The sequence below is a fragment of the Pleuronectes platessa genome, chromosome 13 (genome assembly GCF_947347685.1).
Source record: "Pleuronectes platessa chromosome 13, fPlePla1.1, whole genome shotgun sequence".
Taxonomy (NCBI): domain Eukaryota; kingdom Metazoa; phylum Chordata; class Actinopteri; order Pleuronectiformes; family Pleuronectidae; genus Pleuronectes; species Pleuronectes platessa.
Genome location: NC_070638.1, coordinates 18,067,374 through 18,085,946, shown reverse-complemented (window position 1 = coordinate 18,085,946; position 18,573 = coordinate 18,067,374). Strand labels below are relative to the sequence as shown.

The 18,573-nt window shown below is 40.6% G+C and overlaps 1 protein-coding gene across 1 annotated transcript; it reads left to right on the top strand.

Annotated features, from left to right (window-relative positions):
• Positions 1 to 84: 84 nt before the first annotated feature.
• LOC128455221 (eukaryotic translation initiation factor 4 gamma 3) lies at positions 85 to 12,506 on the top strand. Its single transcript, XM_053438905.1, has 3 exons — positions 85 to 501; positions 1,344 to 1,671; positions 12,433 to 12,506. The coding sequence occupies exons 1-3, from the start codon at positions 85 to 87 to the stop codon at positions 12,504 to 12,506; spliced, it is 819 nt and encodes a 272-aa protein (XP_053294880.1).
• Positions 12,507 to 18,573: the final 6,067 nt, after the last annotated feature.

The following is an 18,573-nucleotide window of genomic DNA, read 5'->3' as shown; positions in this document are numbered from 1 at the left end:
AGGCACTGTATTTGAACTCTGGTCCTTCACCTGAACTCGTTTCTTTCACCTGAACTTGTTTCTTTGGATTGAGAGAAGACAAAGATGTTCCGGAGGCCCCGTGACAGGGAGGCTGTTGTGTCCTTGGAGGCATCTGCCTCCTCCAAGAAGCCATGGACCCCACCTGATCGGAGGGGTGAGAAGTGGCATCGCGTTCCATCCAAGCCCGTGGGCTTTCTCCATGCTGCCTCCTACGAGCATCAGCCGCAGGTGAACATCGCCTTTGGCTTTCCATCCATCCAGAGGACCGAGAAGACAGAGGAGGAAGCTGTGAGGAAGGAGCAGGTCCGGCCTGAGGAGACCGTCAGCTGTGTCACGGACAACTTTCAAGCGTTCATAAGTCACGAGGAGATGGATGGTGAGGAGAGCCTGCAGGAAACGGTTGAGCTCGTCTTCAAGAGGGCCGTGCAGAAACCAGACTCTGCTGCAGTCTTCGCGGAGCTGTGTCAGCGCCTCTCAACAGTAAGTGATGCATCTATGACTGGAAGCTACTTTTATCCTGTTTCTTACTTAGTTGAGAAGTTGATCTTTTTTTGCAGGTTGTAACATTCATTTAACACTTTGATAAACAAGCTATGCTAACCCCTTAATGCACACCATGGGTCATATCTTTGAGATAAATGTATTATATCATTTAATATTCCAGGTAAATATCCTGTTTTTGATTACCAGAAATATTGATCTTTATTTTTCCTTTATTACTTTATGAACAAACATTTATTTTGTATTGGACATAATATTCTTTCTCACTATTAATGGATTGTGAAGAAACTCTTAATAATAATTTACATTTGTTTATAAGGTAAGAAAGGAAAAAAGAAAATAATGATTTGTGTTAATCAAAAACAAAATAACTAATGATTATCTGGAATATTAAATAAAGAAATAAATTGATTTCAGAGACATAGCAAAGAAACATTCATGCCATGCATGAAATAACATAGGAAATTAAAACAGGTCATTTTTGACCCATGTTGTGAATTAGAAGGGTAGCGATACAAAAAGTACATTTTTTTCAAATAGTAATAAAGGAAAAATTCAAATAAGGATTTGTGATGATCATAAACAAGTTAATTGAGGAATACCTGCAATACTAAATTAATCAAAATGAATCGTCACTTTGGTTAATCAAATAATAAGTTAATTTAGAGTTGAGGATAATAATCAGCACACACTGATCACTGTTGACTTTATTTGGTGTTTGCTGTATAAAGTGATTCTTTACACATAAATAATCACAATGTTTTCCTAAGTATGTGAGTTGCATTTGTGTTAATATTTCCTTATGGTTTTCTTCTCTTCAGGTGGAATTCCAATCCTTGTCCGACTGGTCGGCCAGCGTCTCCTTCAGGTCCCTGCTGGTCAAACACTGCCAGGCAGAGTTTAAGAAGAACTTTGAAAGGGAGGACATTTCTCGGAAGGGGGGGTCCTGCCTAGAGCCAGTCAGGGACGTGAGGGTTATTGATCGACTGAGGGAAGAGAAAAACAACGCCAAACCCTCCTGTCGCTCCATACATACCATCCGGTTTATTGGGGAGCTGTTCCTCTCCAAGGTTCTGGGGGACAAAGCCATGCACTACTGCATCAGGAAGCTGCTGCAAAATGGAGATGGGCCGTCTCTTGAGAGCCTCTGTGAGCTCCTCCAGCTCATCCAGCAGGACCTGGAGGTTGTCACGTCAAGGGAGGTGATGGACTCGTACTATAACCAGCTGAAGTTCTTCGCAGAGAAAGGGAGGAGGGCACCAAGGCTCTCCCTTTTGTTGAAGGACACGGTGAAGGCAAGGAAGTGAGCAGGCTCCACCCCCCACACAGACACACATGCTGCATGATTACAAACCTCACTGATGGATGACCGAGGGCATCTCCTCAATCCACGCTGCTGGGAGGACTCGGCGACTTTAAACTGGTGGTGGTTTCTCATCACTGGAAACTGTCCAGACCTTCTGCCCTGCACAGTGAGGAATATAAAGACAGTTACACCATCAAAACTACAACAATCCTTATTTCTAATTATCATCATCTGACACGGTTGAGTGATCACCTTTACACTGTGACAGACAAACCCAGCTGCTGGACTGCTCATGTTTGAGGAGCCACAACATGATGCTATCCACCTGGCTACTTTACGCAGTGCTGCAGAGAAACAGAGTAAAACAGGCAGAGATGATTTTTCTATCTGTTTGTATCATCAGCCACATTGTCAGCAAAAATAATTATTATTATCAGTGTCTGAACTTATGAAAATGTGTCAAATAGCAAATGAGAGATGAGATATTTTCAAAACTTTTACATCATGTTTCTGATCCTCACCGGCTCAGGTGAACAGTTCCTTCAGTCAGCGGTTTGTAAAGTTTCCACATCGTCTTCATCGATCCACACTGTAAACTCAACATTTGTCACTTTAACCCTGTACAGACTTCGGAGAACGCCGTTATTGTAAAGTTGTATTGTATTGTATACCACAGTACATGTGAATCTAAATACACTTGTGCTTTTTTCTATTCTAAATAAAGGATATGATCTGATATTAACAAAAGTGTGATTTTGGTTTATTATGTCTTATCGCCGTAATATGTGCTTCTGAAAAATTACTGCATCCAGTAATTATGAAGGAAGAGAAGGAAACATTACAAATCCTGATAACAGACTCATATTCATACATTTTCTGATAGTGCAGCTCCAAGTTGAGTTAATCTGATCATGTTGTCCTCTTCATTTGTTTACTTGAGAACTAAATAGAGGTTTTATTTAAGATGATATAACACTTTTAAACTCTAACTTTACAAATTTCTCAAGTTGAAATCCAGATAATAAAGTTATTTTCAGGCTTTAACTCTTTATAAAAAACTTCTATCCACTTTTTAAATGATCTGTTCTGTTGTGCACGATAGGGGTTTGTGAGCTGTGGAGAGTTTTGTTCATAGAGAAATCTCCTACTACTGAGTCCCAATTGTAAATAAACATTTTGAGAATAATTTGTACTGTTTCTTGTTGTATATACGTGCGAGTGATGAATCAGAGTAATAATTCCATCAATTTTCTAAACTGTCTTTCCCATTTAGCATCTTAGTTGATGGAGACCCAGAATCAAATCAATACTTTCTTTTATTTGCATAGTCAGTATTCACAAATCACATTTTGCCTCTTAGGGCTCAACAACCTGTACAAGGAGCGACACCCTCTGCCTTGATAAAGCAGCAAAGGAAGCAGTCAGAAATAGACACCAGAAAAGTAATAATAAGTGAAAATGTAATACTTTCTACTAATGCAATGAAATATAAAAACATTTTAAAAATACAAATATAATATAATATACTATAATAGATAGCAGGGGCGTCGTTAGGCCTGTTTTTAGGGCTCCCCTAAAATGTTCTTCAGCCCCCCAAAATAATTATTGGGATTTATTTAGATTTTTTTTGTAATTTGTAATTTTTTAATTAAACTATTGTTTTACACATGGACAAGTTATATATAACTCTAACATGCTACATATGTAAGTGCGATTCTGGTTTGTATGTTTTCTCCCCCTTCAAATTACAATCCAATAGCCTCTCATCATACTTAACAATTAAAGGATCAGGCACTAGGACCTTGGGGAGTCTGCATCGCTGCTGCGCTGGCTTTCTCACTCTGCCAAGTAACGTCTCTCATCAAGACAGCAGGATTACAGCCAAGGAGTTTAGCTCATAGTAAATGATGCACGGAGTGAAATTGTAAGTACAGGTAGTTACAGAATGTGGCTAACTGTAGTTGTTAATGATTGTTACCTGCTTAAATTTAAGTTTACTTGAGGCAAATGAAAGGGAATATTGTAATGAGCTATGTTAACACTAAGCTAGCTAGCGAGCTATTTTGTTAGAAAATGTCTCCAGTGAGCAAGAGTGTGAACGAGCAAATTTGAAATGTAAGAAATAACTATCGACAGCTCTCTATTCTTTGCATTAATATATATATCTCTAGTATTTTAAAACAATAATATCAGTGCCAATAGAATGTGGATGTTTATAATCAGTTCATATTTGTGTTGTCAAATTTCACAATGATCCTGAAATTCTGTCTTTTCTGTTATCTTATACTGAATGAATGCAAGCAAAGATACAGAGAAAAATCACACTCTTTCTGATTGAACCAATCCATGAACTGTATGAAACATGGATATCTGCTGCGTGCGCAAACATTCAGCATCCTCAGGGGCTAAGCCCCCCCTTTCTTTCAATCCTAGAAACGCCCCTGATTGACATCAAACAACGTTGATGCCACGTGCGCTGCAAAAAGTGCAGAACACATGCTGACACCTTTTTGGGTCCATTGGAAACACTTCCGTTGTAGTTTTTTTCTATTTGCAGCGCGTTTCTGTATTTGGATGTGTTGTGAGTTTTTGCAGCACATGTGTCTTCAAAAAGATGAGGTTGTTTCTTAATTTGTAGTGCACTGAGCTCTCTCGGCCTCTCTTCAATTTTAAAAGCCAAGTCATGAGATGGTAAGGTCAAGACCTTAAGATTGAAAGAAACCCAACAGGTCCACACAATGACCAGCACTTTGGCGACTATGGAGAGAAAGTAGTCCCTGATTACCTGGAAGAAACCTCTAGAACCTGACTCAGTGTGGGCGGCCATCTGCCTCGACTGGTTGGGTGTCAGAGAAAAATGGAGAAGAGAGAGATAGGGCATAATACAAATACATTGATAATGAAGCAATACAAATGGAGCAGTTCAGGAGTCAGTGTTCAGAAATTCTGTTTTATTTTTGAGATGTGTATGTGTATCAAAATATGTCTTACTCTCACAAACCTGGATAACATCATGTGAGAAATTGAAAGAACACAGGCCCGTGAAGGTGACTTGGCAAACTCGCAAGAAGTAAGTTTGATGTATCTGAAAGTTCAGCTAAAATCTGAATGTGCATGCAAATGGATTTTCCTATATTAGTAAATTTTCTCTTGAATAAAAAGATTCAGAATTCAAGATTCAAGATTCAAGATTTTTTATTATCAAATGCACAACAATAACATTAACAGTCGCTGGCAGTGAAATGCTTGAGTCACAGGCTCTCTTCTAGCAATGCTCAAGTAATTACAACCTAAGAAATAAAATAGAAATAGTATAAAATAGAATATCAAAATTTAAAATAGAAAATAAAGTATATATATATATATATATATATATAAATATATATAAAAACAGCTGAAGAGAAAATAAAACAACAATAGTGCAATTTGTACAATGGTGCAAATATGCAAATATGTCACGGTGCTAGTTTGATGGAGTTATTGCAGTTCAGAGAAGTTTAAAGGTCTTATGGCCTGGGAGATGAAACTGTCTCTGAGCCTGGTGTTACAAGCCGGGATGCTGCGGTATCGTCGGCCAGACGGCAGCAGGCAGAAATGTTTATGGCTGGGGTGAAAGGGGTCTTTAATAATCCGGCTGCTCTTCTTCCTGCACCGCTGGGTGTAAAGGTCCTCCATGGATGGTAGCGCCGTCCTGTTGATGTGCTGGGCAGACTTCACCACCCTCTCTATGGTGCACCTGTAGGATGCTCTCTATGGTGCACCTGTAGAAGTTGCAGAGAATCCTGGAGGCCATGTGGAGCTTCCGCAGCCTGCGGAGGAAGAAGAGTCGCTGCCTGGCCGTCTTCCTTATGGAGTCTGTGTGATGGGTCCAGGTCAGGTCATCAGTGATGTGGACCCCGAGGAACTTGAAGCTGCTGACTCGCTCCACCGTGGTCCTGTTGATGGAGAGGGGGGCGTGTTCCACTCCTTGTCTCTTCCTGTAGTCCATGATCAGCTCCTTCGTTTTGCTGACGTTGAGATGGAGGTTGTTGTCCTGGCACCAAGATGTCAGGGCTCTGACCTCCTCTCTGTAGGCCTTCTCATCGTCGCCGGTGATCAGGCCTATGACAGTGGTGTCATCAGCAAACTTAACGATGGAAGTGGTGGAGATGCCGGGGGGCTCATCCTAATGATACATAATGCAATGCTGGAATTTGTGTCTTCCCTACAAGGAGCACTGATCTTTACTGTGTTCAAAATAAGAGAATTTTTTGATTACATATTTCTTAAAAGCATTCCAGATTTAAAAGAATGTTTCAGAAAGTATCCCGGGAAATGGCTTGTCAGAGTGGAAATCGTGCTTTTGTTACTAAATAAGGAAAAATACTTCTACAAACCGTAAAAAGGATAATTAGGTCTAAAAACCATATTCCAACCAAAGGACAACGATGGGATGTTTAACTTAAGAGCCTAAATAAAACCCCACCCTCAGTGTCCATTCTTCCCTCGTTGCCACATTTACGTGTTTAATTTTTCGCTTCAACATTTTTAAGCTTTTCATTCTTGGGTCCGTCCATGTAATAATATGGGATGTGATATTTTAGGTCAACTTCTTCCACAGTTGACATCAATGCAACTTCCTACACATCTTGTGAGTAATCATGACGAGGATACAGAGGGCAACGTCACCATGAATTTGTAGTAAAGAGTGAATGTACGGTACAATATATAGACCAGACATATGTAATAGCCTAGAAGAAGCTTCAGAGTCTTGCTTTTGATGCTTATTTTGGATTTTCTTTTAGACATTAGAGCCTGTGAGAACCAATTGCAACACTTGTGCCCAGTTTCCAACTCTTCAGATCGACGTGGACAACATTATTGTCTTTGACGTGTTGTCTTTTTCATTTAACTTGCAGAAATAAATCTGACAGCTGAAACAAGGTCGTCAGACATCCTGGTTTAAACCTCAGCTTTTGCATCAGTCTAACTCTGGCTCTGTGGACACATGTAACAAAGAGGTGGTTCCATTAATACTGGAAGGAGTGAGAACTCAACTCATCTCTCCTTCATGTTTTTCCATTAAATAGAGCTTAAGCATCTGGTCTGCCTTTTCTCACATTTTCATCAGCTTTCTTAAACATAAATAAGCAGAGGAAAACATAAGTATCCGCATAAACCATATATTATACTGTGAACAGAAAGGTGTATTATTCATTATATTATAGATTTCCCTTTGACCATTCCAAAGAGAGGTCAGAGGTCACATCTGGAGCTCACATGTGTATCAGGAAAAGGAGTCTCTGTATAAAGGTTCACTGAGAGCTGCTCCTATGGTCTTTTGAAAAGAGAACTGAAACAATAAGTTGTAAAGAAGAAACTTATTTGAGCATAACCAATAAAAAAGCTGACATATTAACTAATAATGCTGATTTAGTTTAGTTTATTTCACACAACATAAATACAAAAACTTTTAATGAAATGGATAAATGCATGTGGGATATAATAGAAAACAGTAGTTGCTTATATGAAAACTACCTCCAAATATAAAAAAAATTCAAATATCCCAAGCCTTCAATACAATATATAAAATAGGAAAATTTGATATATATATGGAAGATATTATTAAAAAAGAAAACATGAGAGGAAAAATACATGGTACAAATACAGTAGGACTAAATGCAATTAAAGCATTTCTACGTTTCTATTTAGAGCATGGACAATGACACAGAGGAATCAGTAAAATGTTTTCATTCTACAAAATCACTTCTTGATATTTAGCTGATAATTGACCACGAGATGAAGATTGGTCGCCTGTCTAGTTCCTTAATTATGAAATTGTTGCCAAAATAGAATCCCCCAAAGAATAAGTAAATCGAACTCTGTATATTTTATTTAGAAACAAATGCACAGGTTTGAAATATGTAAATGTACAAACAGTCAGCAACAAATCATCAGTCATTTGAAAGAACATTGACATAGAAATAGCAAAACAGCACTAATGTAAATTGTTGCTCTTTCCTCCTTTGGAAGAAGTGTTCCCTGCACGCTTGACAGTTGTAATTACACATTACATGTGTGGTCGTGTATCAAGGCCACATTCTGCTTCAGTCATCTTCAGTCTGTACAGCAAGAGGCAAGGGTGCAAGAGGAGCGTGAGGGTGAGTGTGGGAGCCGTGACCCTTCACGTCATCTGTCTTGGGCTGTAAATGTTCAACACACTCATGCAGAAGAAGCTCTGTGTTTTATCTACATCCGCCTGAGGGCCTCGTGGACATAGAACTGGAATGACCCATCAGCTAGTGCAGATGTCCCCTGTGCATGATGTCCCCTGTGCATGTTCTACACCCCTGTTGAGGTCAGTGTCTCGCTGTCATATCTGATAGTGATGCTTTGAGCTGAAAGGAGCCAAATAGTTCAGGCCATGCATCCACGCTCTTTTCATTTGGATGCACATGAAACCACTGGGGGCAGCAGAGTTTAAGTGAATGGAGAAAACATAATCAATCTGTAATGTAAACTGAGAAACAAAGGAACTTAACGAACAGACAAGTATTAGATGAGTGAAAACTTTTGACAAGCATCTTTAACAATCAACTCAAACCACCAAAGCATGAAGGATATTTATATGTTGGCCCTATATAAAAGGATCACAATCTATTTGAATGTTTTCTCTTATGAAATTAGAAATGCTTACATATACAGTCACGGTAAACTACACCAATGTTTCCCAAACTAAGGGTAGGGATCCCCTGGGAGGGACACTGAGAGGGGGTCTTGAAATGATTTACATTAATCAAATCCAATTCAAAACTAATTAAAAATGTAATACTTTAGCTGTAATTGCAACAAAAGATTATGAATAGTAGTTCAATTTCATGCAAATCCAAATATTTGATCAACCCTGTGATTTTCTTTTCTTTGCGATTTCCACTGAGGTGATTATTACAGAGTAGTCCAAGCATCAGTTTGGTTAGTAGTATGTATTCATTTACTGCATCAAATTACTACATGTGCACAGAGGAGAGCTTTTTGTGAACTCGCTCAAATCAGTGTCTTCTGTGATAATGTACTTGTTCAGTCAACACACCTCTTTATTTCCATTTATGTACAATCTGCCTCCTCTTTATTCTCTTATTGAATCAATATATGATTTTCTCTTCATGGCAACATCATGTGTCAATATCACATTGTGTTGACCTCATAGAAATATGACTGTAACATACAACCATCATATCACTCCAGCTACTTTGAAAAAAAATATCTATAGCTACCTGAAAGAAATATTGAGGTTATTCATCAACACCAGTCATGGAGAGTATGATACAAGAACAACACCTTTGTTACTCTTGTCCTCATGTGACTAAATATTTTGTTTACCTGCCTCCACAGATATAGTCAAACCCCCCCCAAAAAAGAGTTATGTCCTGCTAGCGGACAACAGTCATCTCAGAGCATATTGATGAACAATATATAATTAATTACCGCTTACCCCAACACTTAATTACAAAAAGAATAGCAAGCTAAGGCTAAAATGCATCCTCAAATTGGTTCTCATTTGTTTGCAACCTAGGCCATAAGAAAATTACCAATCCTGAAACGAATGCCAAGGAAACCGAGAACCTGCATAAGAAAGAAAAAACCCAAATATAACACTAAAATAAAAACACACATAAATCCAAGAAACTTGGCAAAACATATGATTGTATCTATGCACAGGTCTAAAAAAAAAAGCATGACTGGGTTTAAAACTGTAATTAGACCAACAAATTATTAAAAAAATATTAATTTCTTGTAATTCATGTTGACATTTTTGTAAATATATGGATTTCTGAATGAAAAAATATTTCCTACAAAGGACGTGTCGAGCTCTATTGAGTCATGTTGTAGTTTCATCGTGCTGCCACTAGAGGTCAGAACAACGCCATTTCAATTTTCAGGACACTGTTGAGGCCCATTGCACAAATTATTGACAGCGGCTGAGGAACAGCTCAGTCTATGTGATGGTGACCCCAGCACATATATGTTACATAGACACCAATCGATCCCAGCGTACTGATCGGCCGCAGACAGCAGGAAGTCTTTATAGATAATTAGGAACCACAGTTATGTGTGAACGACAATGGGAACACGTACAACAGACAGTGACCAACAGCATGGGGGAGGGGGGGGGGGCTTTTATGATTGGCATGTAATGTTTCCCTGGATGTTCATGAATCTGGTCGTCCAAAACATAGATTTCCACAGGAGGAATGTGTTTCTTGCGTGAACACCTCAGCTTCCTCTTATCTGTTTTTCCATCAAATTTGTCCTTCTGCTCTCGGCTAAGCAGTGGGTCTATTCTCCTGACTGCAAGACATTCATCTACAGCATATTTATTATGATCATATGCTAGTTACATTGTTTGATTAATGGCTTGGTTACGGGTCAGTAACCTCAGTGTGTCCATCAGTACATTATTAACGACCAAGGAGAAGGAGGAGGTGTGTGTAGCACCGGGAGCATTTTTGTGCATGCATGTGAGTGTGTGTGTGGCAGGTGCGTGCACAGTAGTACGCACGGCATCGATGAGCGGAAATAGATGAGTGGAAATATTGCAGTTTTATCTGAAACCAATAAGAAGAGGGAAGTGTGGTGCGCCCCAAAATGGCCACATTTAATGTGGTGATTTGTCAAAAAGACTCTGAGAACAGACCTGGGATGGAAGAGGAGGGGATATATCTGTGTTTGGTGGCGCACAAAACGAGGAAGGAGAATACAGTTGTGTTATTTAGGAGGAAATGAGAATGCGCAGGCCCTCTCCAGATGCATAGGTCTAGAGACACAGAGATGGTCTTCACGACATGCATTTAATGGAAAAAAAAAAAGAAGATGCTATGCTTCCTAATGTGAGGGGGAATCTGCAAAGCTTGAAAAAATCTGAATTTCACGTGTTTTCAGTACTTGTTACACACAGATACAAATACACCCACACACTTTGGTTTGTAGCACTGATTGTTTAATCCTCACACAAAGAGCTTTGGGATGTTACTGTGTCAGTGAAACCATCCATGAGTGACTGCAGGGACATTGCACTCATGTCACTGCGCATCACTTGACTGGTTTTTTCCCATCAGCAAATCTCAGTGTAGAAAAGGGCTGGTGTGTGTCTTGCAGTGTAACAGTACTGTAGGATATGACATTAAATGAAAGTGACTGCCGATCACAAGACAACACTGTGATTGTGTGACCAAGTATGTATGTGGACTCAATTAGAAAGTGTGCAGTTACATAACGATGTGCTGTAAAAACAGCGCGCATATGACACATTCAAAATATGAACACAGCACAAACATCACAAACATGGGGACACCAATCCCTTTACTGTTTATAAAGAAGGATAACGTGACAGATCCTCAAATTGAAGCAAAAGCATCTCAATCAGCCCCTGGTGGGTAGTTGGGTTATCGGTAATGCCCCCTCCATGGTAGGGAATGGGCCTTGGGAAAACAAAGAAACAAACAAAACTAAATCAAAGCACATGCCAAAATGGTGTCATAAATGGACCTAGCTTTGTTTAGTTGCTGCTTTTTAACACAACAGATCCCTGTTGAAGCCAAAGCCCTTCAGTTGGCCCCTGGTGGCTGGTTGAGGTATAGGTCACGCCCCCTTTATGGTAGTGGATGGGACTTGGGACAAGAGAACAAGGAACGATGGACATACCTTAGTTTAGTAAGTTGCAGCTTTTACATTTTTGTACAGAATAAACTCAAGAGATATATTTAGACATGCTACTTGGCAGATATCGTTACCCTGCAGGGACACAGCCATGCTAGGTGTTTCTCCATGCCTCTGGTCATTATGTTGAGCGAAGCTATTCGCTCCTTGCCCCAGCTTCATATTCATCGTTGAGTGCGGCATCACAGTTTGAATATGCATATTTCCAGAACACCCAAAAATTCCTCAGAGCTCATCGTACAACGTGGATATACCGATGGTGTGATTCATATGGACGCCAGGAGGGGGTGTTAGTCACGAGCTCCCTTCTCATGCTGTGGGATTTACTCAACAACACATGTCCTACATAGAGGCAACCACAAATGATCCTGTGTCGTTCTCTGAGTCTAAATGACTCAGAGTTAGCTGGAGATCCTGACTGCACCCAGTAACTGTTGATAAGCTATTGCATGACTAAAGCAGGCTTCCCAGTTCCCACCAATCAATACAGTTACAGGCTTGTGCCTTTTTATAATATTTTTGTGATTATAATGTTTCATTAATACAGATTTAACTAAACCCATCAAGTTGATGGTAATTGTGTTTCCTCGATTAAAATGATTATTTGCAAAGGAAAATGAGTGCAAGGTGAGAGAACACAAACAAAAATGCTGCCAATGTCACACAAACAACCAGGACACACACAGACACACACTGGTGATGTTCTGCTCCCACTCTTTGTGGAGAAGTATTTTTACTCCATCCTGAGGGCAGCACTGAACTTAATGGGAAGCGAAGGCTTGTCTACTATGGTTAGCGTGTGTATTTGTGTGAGTGTGTGTGTGTGTGTGTGTGTGTGTGTGTGTGTGTGTGTGTCCTGGTTGTTTACCATGTCCTGGGCCTCTCACTCTGCTCCTCGCACCCTCCAGCTCTGAGAACATGGACTCATCTCTGCGACGATGAATGCGACATGCTGCACTCTGATTGGCTGGACGTGAGCTGAGGCCTGCCTGCTCATCCAATCTGTGACCAGACTGTGTGTGCGAGGGGTGAGCATCACTTATACAGAGCACACGCATCACAGTGACGCAAAAATATCAGTATTTTTCCACATTTTTCTCTCACCCATGATTCAAGTGAGTATTTTCAAACCATAAATGGAGTTCACTGAGACGTCATCGCAAATCCATCGATTCCTTTAATCTTCCGGCTGTCAAACAAGTTGCGTGGATTCATATTAACACTTACAAAGTACAGCAACTCCAGAAGTGTGCAGTTGTGTGTTTGTTGGATTTCCTTGAGATTTCAGCTTGTCCACTAACCCCCAGGGTTTCCGCCCTGTCAGCAGGTTTCCCCTTATCAAGGCCTCTGAAGAGCTGAATGTTCCTCTGTGATGGAAAATTCTCTTGAAATGGTCAAATTGGAGAAACTGTGAGAAACTCGGATGGAAGCTTAACTCTGCCGTGACCTTAATGCTCGACCTTAACCCTCAGCTGATGACTTCTAAGAACTGCAGACTCTTTTGAAGAGGAGCAGGCTGGTGGCCGTGACGTCAGCAGTTTGAGTCCTGTGGAAAGCGACAGGAACACCCGTCCTCAGAATCTCTGCTGAGGTGCACATCAGCAAGGTGTGTGGAAATGTGAATTATTTTTCCTGATGTGAGTCGGAGGACCACTCAATTGCGAGTGATTAACTGGTTGCAGAATCATCAGCGGGCAACAAATGATGTGATAAACTGTGGGGAACAGGCTGTTATGTTCCTGCACAAAGCAACAGTTATATTTATTGCATTTCTCAAACATTCATTCTTTTTATGGCTGTTTCTCTCAGAGCGTCACCGTGCGGAGCGGGACATCTGATGATACTGTCCTCCCCTTTAACTTATAATCCTAAAGATTCCAGACCTGTTTAATTTGGTGACTCTTGTTTAACCTGTGTCAGTGTTGGTGTTGGATCTTATACAGCAAACACTCCATTGTCAGAAACACAACAGAATGGCAGCTGCAGGGTGTGGCGCAGAACAACCAGACAAATGATGTTGAAATGTGAGTCGGCCAACAGCTTGAGACCAGGATGGGAATAGTAGACCACTAATAATGACAACTACAGACCTATTATCTAGTATAAATAGGCTTCATTGAATAGATACTACACAGAAAATACCAACCACTAATAGAATCACATAATGGGATGAGAGTTCTGAAACCTACAGCACACTAAGTTCGTCTTTTCATATTCTTAGTTTATAGTGAAGGAATGAGCTGTTGATGTCATTTTACAAGAATCTCCAACTGGTTAATTCAACTCTTTTTGTGGAATTAATCAAACCATGCCCAAATTTTGCTAAAAAAGGCAAACATCTTTTAATTATTTTTTTACCTTAATATCCCAAATGATTTTTAAATCATTCAGTGTCATGCTCTTTTCTCAATAGCCCCCCCATCCAAAAGTTATAGTTCTGCACACGTTGGTGGTTCCAACTAATTATGACGTTTTTTCCTTGTTAAAGGGTAATGACTAGTTTAGAAAACACCTAGAAATTATAATTGAAAACATTTGATTTTCTCGGAGCACCGAGCTGAATGCTGAGCAGTCGAAAAAGCCTCAAGCCACCAGAGACATTTTAAAATACTCTTTGGATCGACTGGCTGAAGCAGACTAATAACACACAAGAAACTCACAATAAACCACACACGCAGAACACAGACTATGACTGATTAAATTTGTTTTATATATTTAATATAACACAACTACTCTTTTAAAGACTGTACATTTTTGTAGAAACAGCTGCGAGGGAATATGTGAATATTTTGCCTTTTCGTTTGATTGTTTTAAGAGAAAAGTCAAAAGCAGACGTTAGGTTTCACAATGACTCGATGTGTCTCGAATGAAATCAAATGTCAAAACTGCAGTTAATGCCGCCGTGTCTGCAACAAGCAAAACATTTTGCAGGTTTTCTTTCTCTCAAATACAACACCAACATCACCCTCCAAAGACAGACTGTGCAATTGGTGCAATCAATGATTTCATTTATGTGTGAGATAGTTGATCTGAATCTTTCCATATATATGTAAATCAAAGAAGATCAGAGGAGGCGGTCCAAAGTAATCTCATGTGCAGAAGGCCCATAATTCCTTGCGGCCCCCTAGTATAAATGTATAGTAATCTCCAACAGTCCTTTGCTCTGTTTAAATCTGTATTTAGAGCCATTAACCCGACGTATGTTCCCTCCTCTCTCACACTCCTTCACTCTGCTTCCTAATAGCTCGGATTAGGACCCTGCTTTAATAGACTCATCCATCTCCACTGTTTATTCACCACTTTCCCTCTCACACACACTTTCTCTCCATTTCCTTCTCCGTCCATCCCTCTCCCTGCTCATGGGCAATTACACAAACAAATGCCGTTTGTTTTCCAGACGGCAAATGAATGGATTTATCCGACCATTACGTTTTTAGTTTAAGGTCAGTTGTTGTATTATATTATCGCTGAGAAAAGGTGAAGTCCCACTGTCACTCTTTCAATTTGCACAATACATTAGCCATGCAGATTTATGTTAATTCCTGCCACAGAGTTTGGCCTCTGATTGGCTGCAGCCTGACGCCCCAGCAAAGAAGACTCCGAGCTTAAATCCGCTATTTGCATAGCTCGACTGAAAGCGAGCGGGGGGGTGGAGGAGAACAGCTTTTTGTCAGATGACGTCTCCGGGTCCTCAGTCGTCAGACATACGTAACTCACCCACGCACGTTTCAGACAGGAACGTGTATGGGCGACACAAGCTATGAGGCTTTGCCGTGGATTTATGAAGGGCAAGCCAAGGACAACCTGAAACATTTTATACATCTAAAAGATGTTCCCGAAGTCTAAAATGGTCCCTCAAATGAAATCTAAAACTACAGGCAATATCACTTAAGTCCCCAAAAAGGCTAAAGTACAGCTCTGTACACTTTTCTATGTTAGAGCCAATCAAAACCCTTCAAAGTAAAAGACATGAGTTTGGAAGAGGTGTTTCCTAAAATCAGATCACAGGAGGTTACTTTAGGAATACAGCTCCTCAATCATGTGGCTGGCTAGATGCAGCAGTGTGTGTGTGTGTGTGTGTGTGTGTGTATGTGTGTGTGTGTTTGTGTCTACATGGTGTTTATTGATTAACATCCATTCCCCTAAATCTGTAAAACAGAGCAGCTCTGAGGTAACCTGGATCCCTCACACTGGCACACGCATGCACACAAACACACACACATTTGGGTTTGAAGAACGTCAGACTGACCTAACATTACTGGCAATGACGGGGGCGTCGCTCACGTTCACGCACACGTCAACTTGCGACTGTCACCCACACATTGTTTCCCCGCCTCCTCCTCCCCCACCGCGACCCCTCACTCTCCTTCCGTCGTGTTTCCTTTTGCTTGATTCCCTGAGGGAAAAAAAAAATTCCTCTTATCAGCCCCAACCAGAAGCAGCAGCGTGTGTGTGTGTGTGTGTGTGAGGATAATCCTTTGCCTCGCTTTTTATTGGCTCGGCACTATAACCCATCTCTGGTAAAGCTGATGACTTGGGGTTTATTTAGGGAATAGAAGAGTTTAACATTTTAAAGGTTGTGTCTTTTAAATGGCACATCAGTAATTACAACACGATGCATCTGAGAGTGGCATTTCAGAAAATTCATTACAAACCGCTAACTTATCAATCAGATTGTATTTGCATCCGCTGACCGCTTTAGAGCATATGTGTGTGTTTGTGTGTGTGTGTGTGTGTGTGTGTGTGTGTGTGTGTGTGTGTGTGTGTGTGTGCATTGTATTCACATACAATGACTCATTGAGCTTGTCTAAGTACATTAGTGTCAGTTCAGCTCATTCTGTTCTTACCCTCCCACTCCTTCAGAGAATCTGCTTTCCTCATCCATACTTGTGATAACCCCATGCTGAGTGTGTGAGTGTTTGTGTATTTGTGTGGGTGTTTGTGTGTGTGTTCCCTTTAAGCAAAGATCTCAGTCCACCCGCAGGTGAAAATGAAAGCACTTCATTATGGGATGATATCACATGATCAGCCATCACTGTCACAAACATCCAACGCTGGCATCCATTGGTTGCGGATTCAGAGGCAGGTTTGTGATTCACGCCGCCCCTCAGCTCCTCAGTCATGATCACATGACGACTGCGTGTGCGTGTGTGTCTCTGTGCAGACCTATTGCCAAAATTGAGAAAAACGAAAAAAACTCTCCCCACTGTAGTTGCCATAGTAACCAGTCGTTCACCGCATCTGGCAAATTATAGGGTTGTACTGGAGGGCGAGAGGGTGTGTGTGTGTGTGTACGTGAGAGTGTGAAGGGTGTGTGTGTGTGTGTGTGATTGTAAGAGAGTGTGAACATCTCCTGCATACAAAAACTGATGTTCAGGTGAAAATGAAAAGGACAAAATGGACGGTCAATTATTATTTTTGCAGCCAATCAATATCAGATAAGAAACACTCTCTCACACACACACACACACACACACACACACACACACACACACACACACACACACAGTCTGGGTCATTATTACCAGTCATTGTCCTCTGACACTCAGCATGTTGAGATGCTGGCGTCCCAGAGTGCATCTCTCTATATTGATGTTCTGTGACTTTACTGTTGCCGAGTGAATGGACACAAAGACAGAAAGACGTACAGAGGGCTTCTCCAGTGACCTTGCAACAACCTTTCGTCTTCATCACTGATGAAGGGTGTACAGGTATGAAGAGAGAGAGCAGAGTCTTTATGAGATTATATGATTCCAATCCAGTGATGTTACAAACACTCTCCTCTCTGTTCTTATGTATAAACATTGTTATAAAAGGTCAAAAAGAAAACAATTGTTTCCTGCCATTTTATATATATATATATGTGTGTGAGTGTGTCTATTACATGGGTAAAACCCATGTGATATGGAATGTGAATCTTGTCAATTGGTCCATTATTTGAATAGAAATATTGATTAATGCAGCTGTACTTACAACAATTTGTTTATTCTGTTTCAAAGAAATGCAATTCAATGTAAGAAAAACTAGAAGGGCACATACCTCCAGCAAGACCACTTTATCACCAAACTGCATATTGAGATCAGATATGATACCATGCACACTGAAATGCTCACTTTAAATGCAGGTAAAGTATCCATTCTCTGATAAAGATAGAATCAGAGAATCTATAGAAACTGAATAAAGGCACTCCGCCCCCCCCATACAAATATTTATTTGGATTCACAAATTCTAGAAGATTGTCAACAGATCAACACCAAAATACCCGGTTTATAGATATTAATACGGGGGGGGGGGGGGGGGGGGGGGGTTCCCTGACCTATCTCACATCCTTCCACCGAGTTTCATGATAATCCATCTTGTCGTTTTTACATAATCCAGCAAATGCTGTTGAAAACATAACCTCCTTTGCAGAGGTAATAAAAGAGACACTCACATCCACATAATGACGGATGGTGTGAGACATTAATGGGCTATTCACACAGGGACCAGCCGGAGCTCCTTTCCATTGTGACCAAATTGAGCTCTGGCTTTTTATCCCTGGACCACCCCCCACTGAGCTTGACAGTTTCAACATGTGCCACAGCTACACTACAGGGAAGCTGAGGCTGGTTCGACATGCAAATATCCTCTGCTGTAGTGCAAGCAACAGCAAATCATGATTGTATTGTGTACTTCATTCAAAGCAGAACATATACTCTCTGGCTCTATCTGTAGTCATAGTTTCAGCAGAAGGACCTTTTTACCTCCAACAAATAGGTGATGTTTACGTCTGTTTATTTGTTTAAATTCTGACAATTCTAGTCAGAATGTGAGTCTGAGACCGCTCCATTGGGCTGTGATTATGGGGCGTGTTTCAACTGACCAGGAAGTAAAATTCTTCTTCGCTCAATTGGATAGACCTACAACCAATCAGAGCAACATAGTATGTGACGTATGTAAAGCAACGCATTGTGAGTTATTTACTAACGCGGGGTTCACACCGGATGCTTCAGCGCAGCGCCAAGCCTTAAATAACAGCTGGCTCCCATCCACTCCCATGTTAAAACTTT